Here is a 9,437-nt window from a genome sequence, read left to right as displayed (position 1 = left end):
CAATGAGATCGCACATGTGTTAAAGTTGCTAAGAGTGGTTGCTAGGGGTGTTGTAGTGATACATAGAACCGTTGGGTGAAGCGGTCATAGCCGTGTTTTATCGTGAATAAAGCACAGCTATTGACCAATCAGAATCAAGGATTGAAACTAACCATTTTATAAATAACATTAAACAGTAAATTTTTCAATAATGATACATTTATTATTTAAACCTGTAATTACACACAACAAGACACACAGTAATACAAATTAAGAATAAAATATTTAGAATAATGTCTTCAATAATGATAACTATATTTGCATCCACACCAACGGATGATAACGGTCTGTTTTATCGTTCGACAGCTGGAAAAAAAAACTTTCTGAAAGTGATCCCAACGATATCGTTATAGTTGTGGTGTGAACTCTGCTATTCTTTAATATGGAGAACGATTTTTAGAACTTTATCGTTATCTTTATAGTTATCGTCCTTGGTGTGAACAGGCCTTTAAAGTCCAACTGAAATCAAAATTGACCCTGTTTACTTTGTTAGCGCATATTACTAGTCTTGTGGTAAAAAAATACACAGAAAAAAATTGTTTGCCGTCGTAATCTTTAATCAAAGTCTGAAAAGTTACTTCCGGTCTGGAATGGCGTTCCTTCTCTGATGATGTAGGTTTGACGGCTTGGGTTGTGAAACGCTTAACCACTCCCCTCAAACCGTTAGTCTGCTATGAGCAGAGATGGAGAGGAGGAGCGCTAGAGTAAAACCCTCTGTTCAATATTCCGTTTCACTGGGAAATACGTCACAGCAGAGCCATAGAGAGAAATGGCTCTGCATCACAGCACTGGAGAAAAGTCATTTGCAACTTCCGGTTCACGCAGAATTTAATGAGGCATGCTGTTGGATGGATTTAGCGGCTACTTTCAAACTTTCAAGGACCTTGAGGCTTACAAGGCTTAGCCCCTGTGCTACGAACTCCCTAATTCACTTGTTGTGTCTTCATTGATGACATGACGAGCCCCACACGGCAAACAGATCAGGGTTCCCACGGGTCGTTGAAAGTTTGTGAATCCGAGAAAAAAGGCCCTGGAAAGTTCTTGAAAGTAAACATGCACAGATACAGGCCCTTGAAAGTGCTTAAATTTATTTTGTGCAAGAAGTTTTAGAAGAAAAAAATCCATATTATTCCCTCCGGTCCGCTAATTTGTTATTTCGCCAACACTTTGTGGCCTATGCATACTAATTTGCATTATGTTAAAGAGATAGTTCACCCAAAAATGGAAATTCTGTCAGTAATTACTCACCCTCATGTTGTTCCAACCGCGTAAGACCTTCGTTCATATTCGGAACACAAATTAAGATATTTTTGATGAAATCTGAGCCTTGTCTCACTCCTCCATAGGCTGCTAGGTGGCTTTCTCTCTGGACCTCTAGTTGGTTCGCGTAGTGTTTAAGCGCAGCGCGTCTGTGTTCACGTCACCACGTAGGCTCACTATTGGCCGAAGCTGGTCATGTGTGTGATGCGTGGTGACGTGCAACACAGACGCGCAGCGCAAAAACACTACGAGGCCCAGAGAGAAGGAAATGAATAGTGGAATAAAGTCGTTATTTTTGTTTGTTTTTGCGCACAAAAAGTATTCTCGTCGCTTGATATACTTAAGATTGAGCCACTGTAGTCACTTGGACTATATTAACGATTTCTTTAATAACTTTTCTTCCACATAGCAGCCTATGGAGGAGTGAGACAAGGCTCAGATTTAATCAAAAATATCTTAATTTGTGTTCCGAAGATGAACGAAGGTCTTACGGGGTTGGAACAACATGAGGGTGAGTAATTACTGACAGAATTTTCATTTTTGGGTGAACTAACCCTTTAAGTGTTTCCCGTGTGAGGTACTTTGTGTTGTATGTTGCCATGACGTTCCGCGCACACAAATCTACTACGATGGAACCTCAACAGTGCAAACATAGGCTGGCTACATGAGCCGAAGCTCTTTTCAATAAAATCCATGCAGAGTTTATATCAGATCATTTTAGAATTCAGTATTAGATGTACCGAATATTCTTCAGTTTTATGCAAAACAGAAATACGACAAATAGAATATCAGATCTGTCATATGGCCACAAATAAATGCAAAGAGCTTTTTTCCATAGTTGTGTTTGACACATGAAAACTGTAACAATGTATCTTACAAGGTAACATGATGTAACCTTGATCTCACTGGATATGTGTCCCCACATGAAGTCCTTGAGTTTGAGGGTATTGGACCTGGAAAGTCCTTGAAAGGTCCTTGAATTTGAAGTTAACCGAGGTGTGGGAACCCTGCAGGAGAGACTTGTCCTGATTAATGACAATATATTCCCGTTAATTTGGTTGAATTGTATGATATTGTTGATGCAGTGATTTACTATTAGATTGTGATAAATGTAATCTTTAGTTGTAGTGCATACAGTATATGAGCTGGGTCAGATCATATTCACTGCTTCAGGTGATGTTCTCTGATTTACAATCTGTTGAGCTTTCACTGGTGAGATTCAATTATTTGGGATGTTTGTCTGTGACCTCATGTTGGGCAGGAGATCGCCTGTGCAGAAATGGATCCAAAGCATTGAGTGTCACCATGAAGACAAGACAAGAACAGAGTATAAAGCGCTCTCTGAAGACTCCAGGCTTTACATTTCCAGCTTCTCGCTCACTACTGAGACAAACCCTGAACGATCACGGAGAGACAAAACAGGGAGTATCTGACTTTCCAAACACCAGCTCCTCGCTGCAGATGCAGAAGTGAAACAACAGGGATTAGAAAACTGAAGTGGAAATCGCAAGCACTGCATTTATATTACTGAGAAGCATTTGGAAGTGTTTGCTTTACAGTAAAGTTAGTCCCATAAGCATGATGAAGAGCAGGTCCCATCATATTCCTCATTCTTCACTTGTTAATGTCAGTCCCACCCACCACCTCATCTCTGACTGAGACTGTATTTAAAGCGGCTGTGCTTCTGCTGTCTCTACAACACGAGACCAGCGTCACACCATGTTTGCTCTGGGTCTGCTCACCTGTGCTGTGCTGACAGCATTCAGTGCTCACGCAAAAGTGGTCAAGGACTTTAATGGGTGTAGAGAGTTTTTCTACAAAAACACAGAACCAAGAGGAATGGATCAGACTGCCAAGAAAATCTGTCAGGTGTATGGTCAATCCTACTACTACGCTACGCTGTACTCAACATACCACAAGATTCCCCTCTACAGTGCCTACGTGTTTGATCCCTACGTGTTTGATCCTAAATGCGAGAACGCCCGTGGAAGGTCAGAAAGCTGGCACGTCGAGCCACAGGTGACTATGTGCTTCTGTTCTCTAACAAAACACATTATTAGCAGTTTTTCCATTAGAAGCAGTTCTGTTAATCTAATTATTGGTCTTCATTCTGTTCTGCCATTGCAAATACAGTAATCCAGGGTTGCTGCACACTTTTTAAAGTCAAATTGAAGGCTTTTTAAGACCTGAAAAAAATGAATGAGTACTGTACATTAGGAGTGCGCAATATTGGCAAAAATATATCTCGATATTTTCAACGTTTTGTTGATAATAATTAGATGATATTTTACTGATTGTGTTTTGCACTGGTACCATGGCTGGTTTAGGCCTGTTGTTGACAGCTGACTCACGAAGATATTCATATTAGTCATATCTTATCCAGAGGTCTGTTCACAGCAGTGACAGAAATTAACATTTTTTATTAAAGGGCAATATTTGCCAGCTTAAATTGATTTCCAGGGGCATTATTATTATTATTATTATATTATATATGGACATTTTTCTAAACTTATTTAGAGGTATGCATCACCTTTCATATCACATTCTAACATTGCAATTGAATTGTATTAGATATTCAATTATATTATTAGAATACTAACTAAAATCCATTGATTAAATCAAAATCCATCTTTGCAGTGCAGAGGTGACACAGAAGCGGCGTCAGAACTGGCATTAATACATTTAAACTCCATTTACAATTGCATAAATAAAGCTATGAGATTTGTTTTGTTTTTTTTATTCAATATTTAAATATTAAATTATTTCTGTTGTGCATTGAATCGTTAAAATTATTCGTTCAAAACGCGGATTTCAGTCAAAAACATCATCGGTCTGTTCGACTCTGCTACGGTTTGATTTTGAAATTCTCGTTGGCAAAATAAAGGGAAAACAAACAATACTGACAATATTGTGTCTACTGTTGTGAACTTACAGCTGAACTGACATTTACCAACTCTCTTCTCCCTCTCTCCTCTCGCGCGGAGGCTAATATGCTGACGCGAATTGTCACATGAACAAGCAATCTACAAAGATAGAATAATAAAAAAGAATACGTACGCTAATTAGATTAGAAAGTAGATGCCATCGAAAATGTAAGACCTTTCATAGGTAAAAATAAGACTTTTTTATGGCCTTACATTTTTTTTTTATCTAATTTAAGACTTTTTAAATGTTCTAACCCTAACCCTGTAATTGTACAGCAAACATTGAAAATGTCCACTAAAAGAGACAAAGTAAGCAGAAAGAACAGAACTTTTTTCCACAAGAGAAGTGGTCAACATCAAACTAACCATATCATTTATTCTGTAGATTTCAGATTACCCACAAAGAAATATGGTCCGTGAGACTAAGAGAGACTTGAGAAGCCTTGGACTAGATGAAGGCCGTATTAAAAGAAGTCAAGCCATGAGCAGTGACTACACGGGTACCGATTATGACCGTGGACACCTGAACCCCAACAGCTTCAACTGCGGTGATGGCCGTAATGCAACGTTCACACTGACCAATGCCGCACCGATGAACCCGTGTTTCAACCGTATCAACTGGTTTAAGTGGGAGAGATATTTGAGGAATATACTATACATGCTGTACTATTCAAAAGATGGTCGTTCAGCAACAGCCTACATTGTCACAGGTACGGTACCTAACGCAACTCTACGAATACCACAGAAGAAAGTCTCTGGAGAGCCTGGAAGGGTGACGGTGCCCTCTCACGTCTGGACGGCTGTTTGTTATAAACACCTCACTGATAACAGTAAGACTTTCTCCTTCGGCTATATAGCAGAGAACCGGCCAGGAGAGTCTGACATAGACCCGATCAGTGACTCACACCTGATTCTTGTCCCAGACCTAAATGTTCAGCTCAGCAGACTCTACAGTGAGCTCTCAGGAACTCCACAGAGAGTTTCTATTTTTGCGGATGATTGTTGGGGATGGTGATTATTAAAAAAATTATTAATACAATCAATGAAACAGGGAGTTCAAGCCCGTTAAATTGAGCTAATGACATATTTAAAGAATACTGTAGCCTTATGTGCCTTTATATTTTTACAGTCCATTTTCGCTTATATATCAGTGTTATTTACATTTAAACATTTTTTATTATTCGTTTATTCTGAAAATAGACACAAAAGTAGGCCTAACACAATACCTTTAAAAACGCAAAAAAGAGAGAAAAGCACACGGTCCCGAAGTCTAGCGTCAATAGAGTGCCGAAGTAATGACGTCACTTTGTAGGCCAACCCGGAAGTTAGCGGCGCATGGGTTCCCTCGATCAAAAAGCAATGCATTTTCCCCATAGACTTTTGGAAAATCGCAAAAAATAAGATCTGTGTTCAACAAAGAGTTGTGACCCTTACACGTTTTGTCTATCAAGATAATCTTTACAAGTTAATCCAAAATGCATACATTTTGAAGCCTAAATAAAGCCGTCGGATATAAAATGCTAACGGTAGGCTATCAACGGACTACAGCACACCGTGGTCGCGGATCAACGTCATCATCAAGCTTCCTCAAACTCACTCGCTCGCTCATTATGATCTGCGCTGTGTATGAACCTATTTTTACAGTCTATGGTATGAACACTTATCCAATTTTTCATGAGAAATATTGCCCATTCTGTTTTTCAAAAAATGTTAGAAACTAATTTTGTTTATGCGTGCCTCTCTGAGATTTTTTAAATCTTTTGTTAATGTTTTATTTATTCGTTTATTATTTTGTTAGTTTATATAAACCTTAATATTATTTTCTTTGTGATTAAGATTATTATGCCTGATCATTGTGCCCCAAATAAACTTTAAAGATTATCTTTCACTGTATTATGTTTGATTGTATGTTTGCATACCATTTGCTAATTCGCCAGGAAAAAAAAACGCGCTTTAACCATCTCAGAAGCAGTTAACGTTAGCTATGGCCGTATCAATTTCCATGTCCTTTTTCTTAGACGATAGAAAAACCATAGATCGAAGAGAGAACAACTAAATCTGGACATGAACAGTGCAGCTTAGATGCTGGTTCACTTGCCGGTATTGTAAGGGCCAGCATGAGGTACAAGGTTAATCGAGTAAGTAAAACTAGGGAGAGATAGAGGAGTTGTAGTGTTCTATGTATTTAAGATAACTATACAAATAATCTCTGAACAAGCATAACACAGTTCAATTCCAAACATTTAATATAATAGTTGTATATAATTATATATGTTGAATTTAAAGAGAATTGTCAATAGCAAATGCTTAGTGTAATATATTATAATTAAACCATATATATGTTCCCTAAATAACACATATATACTCATTTTGTTAACATTTTCTATTTTTACCTGGTAATCCACAAGCCCCAATGTGAGAGCCAGTGTAGTAAATTTTATCTCACATTCACATTACTGTGAGCTGACTGGAGTGTAGTTGCAATAGTATACAAGTAGTATGCAATAGTTTAACATTTAATTTGTGTATTTGTCAGACAGTCAACTTACAGTGCATTAAGGCTATATCAGCGTGTTCTCTGGGAATTGTCCACGTTTATATAGCACATTAAATATAGTTAACATTTACTACTAAAATAACAAAGATTAATATCATTGCCTGCTTCAACTACCGGCAATGCTGTTTACAAATACAATCATATTATTATAGGTGGGTAAAAGCCAAGTTCACAAGGTGCAGGACCCACCCTTTCTATAATTATATCCAAACAAGTTACAATAAAAGTCAATAAACCAGGTATTATTTTGAATATTTTAATTAAACACATTTCTCAACGTAACGTTAGCCTTTAATAAAACTGCAGCGGATCTAATCTATTAAACAGTGGCAAAGTAAACAAGCTTTTAGATATTTTAAGAGAAAGACAAAAGGTATTTTAGCTGTTGATTTGGTTATGAAAAACGTTTATTCTTGCTACTGCTAGCCTTTTTTACTCCATCTGGCACGAACCCAGAGTCTCCGCTGGGTAACATCGGACGGAAAACAAACGAGATTTCATTCGATGACTTGTGGTTGCATCTCGGGACAAAACAAAAATAACGTTATGTAGGCTATATTAACTGAAAGGTAAACTTCTAAGAACGTGAAGCTGAACGTGAAGCTGAACGTGAAACTGAAACGCGGGCTAGTGAGAGCTTTCATGTTTGTCATGATGACGTCTAAAGTCCCCGCCAAAGGATGTAGTCCCTTTTAGCAACTTGTTAGCAACCACCGTTTTTAAGACACAATAAAGTTTAAAAAAATCACAAGCAGGTCAGAACTGGTGTGTTTTATGTCATAGATCAAAACGTGAAAATATTTAGAGGCTTTGTTAACCACAGACCTTATTTCAGGCGATTTAGCAAAAACCCATTCAAAAAACCCATAGACTTTAGGGCGAGGGAACCCGTAGTGCTAAAATGCTAACTCACTTCCGCGTTTTGGCCTACAAAGTGACGTCATAACTTCGGCACTCTATTCTCTGATATCAGTAAATTCCCGCGTTGCGCATGCGCGATCGCTCTGGTAACTGGACTGTCGTATGTTGTTTGTTTAGGGTTGAGTTAATACATGTATGATAAGGAATGATGTTTATATACGGGCAATTCACTATGGGCACTTTCATGTCCTTTGATCATATTTTATAAAAAACATTTAATTTAGAAAAATTAACGCTTTCATAGTTAAATTTACAATGAAAGTACTTTAGGAACTTTTTACCGGTAGTCTACAATGATTTTTTCACCTTTTTAAACATCATTATACATGCAAATATTGCTGTTTTGTGCTTGTCCCACACCCAGACTTCTGACCTTCAATAATGAAAAAGAAGTGTAAAAAAATGATTTATCTATTTTTTTTAATATGACTGAATAAAGTATCAGTAAAAGAATCAAAACATAATTGAGGTATTTAAGGTCAGATTGATTGAGGTGATTTTTTTATACAAAATATAGTTGTCCCACAGTATTGCCGTAATTTCTAAGTACTCCTCGCTGCGGACTGTAGCGCAGTGACGTCACGTATCGACGTCACGTATGTACGTCACACATATGTGTTACCACGCATGCGCCATATCGTGGTGATAGCGCATGCGCGTTACGCGGTGACGTCACGCGTCTTTAAAACGCATGCGCATATTTGACATAATATGCGCGTATATCCCGTTAATACTTTCTTAAAGAAATTCAAGGTAGATGTTAATGCAAACTGTTCTTTTTATGGACAGCACCCAGAGACTATAGTGCATTTGTTTTGGCTTTGCCATTATTCTAAATTGTTGTGGAAAGACTTTTCCCGTTTTGTTATTGATAACATTGATAAGGATTTTTCTCTACTTTGGGAAAATGTTTTGTTTGGAATTGTTAATTGGAAAAATTAGCAATTACACAAAAAAAATTTCAGGTCAGAAACAACTTTTCTATGTTTTGATTACTGAAGTACAACATTACGGACTATATCTGACTCGTGTAACAAGAAAGCTTTAAAAACAATTGAAATATGTTAATCTTTTAATCTTTTCCTTTGATATGTAATTTTTTTCTGATTAGTTATACCCCTGTCTTTCTTTTTGTTTATTTGTTTTACATTTTGACTGTTTATATAATGTTTTCAATATATATAAAAAAACATTTGACATAATTTTTTTTTTAAATGTTAATGTATAAAAAAAAAAAAACTAAAGTAATAATGAAAGCAGTTTTAACTATGTCTGATCTAAGGTAAACTTATAAGGAAGTATATAAGTATATATTGTGTAATATCTGTGTAGTATTTTTCACATTCTGTTGCACTTCACAAAATTACAAATTACTGTGTAAATTACAAAATTACTGTAAACATTAATGGCACCTTTTTTAATCATTCCTTTGTAATGGTTAATAATTGTTTATTTTTGTGCATTATATAGGCTATTATAAAACATTTACTCCAATAAAGTATTGAATGAAGTTAAACCAACTACATTGTTAATCTCTGTATCCCATTTTATGCATGCCAACTCAAATATGTACACATACAGATATTCACATACATATCTGTACATCAACAGACAGACACACACACACTTCAAATACTCAGCTTGAAATTCCCCTCCATCATTGAAAAAACAATCAACTGAAAACACCCTCAACCTCCTTATCGGAATAAAATCCACACAGGACTCCTTCTGCCATC

The 9,437-nt window shown here is 36.8% G+C and overlaps 1 protein-coding gene across 1 annotated transcript; it reads left to right on the top strand.

Annotated features, from left to right (window-relative positions):
• Positions 1-2,922: 2,922 nt before the first annotated feature.
• LOC307174525 (endonuclease domain-containing 1 protein-like) lies at positions 2,923-5,238 on the top strand (the record flags this gene model as incomplete). The annotated part of the gene is made up of 2 exons (XM_079898388.1): positions 2,923-3,318; positions 4,609-5,238. Exons 1-2 carry the CDS (start codon positions 3,019-3,021, stop codon positions 5,236-5,238), a joined length of 930 nt encoding a protein of 309 aa, XP_079754514.1. The 5' UTR covers positions 2,923-3,018.
• Between the last annotated feature and the right edge of the window lie 4,199 nt (positions 5,239-9,437).

This window comes from Squalius cephalus, assembly GCF_949319135.1.
Source record: "Squalius cephalus genome assembly, chromosome: 17".
NCBI classification, from domain to species: domain Eukaryota; kingdom Metazoa; phylum Chordata; class Actinopteri; order Cypriniformes; family Leuciscidae; genus Squalius; species Squalius cephalus.
This window is presented reverse-complemented; position numbering and strand designations above follow the sequence as displayed.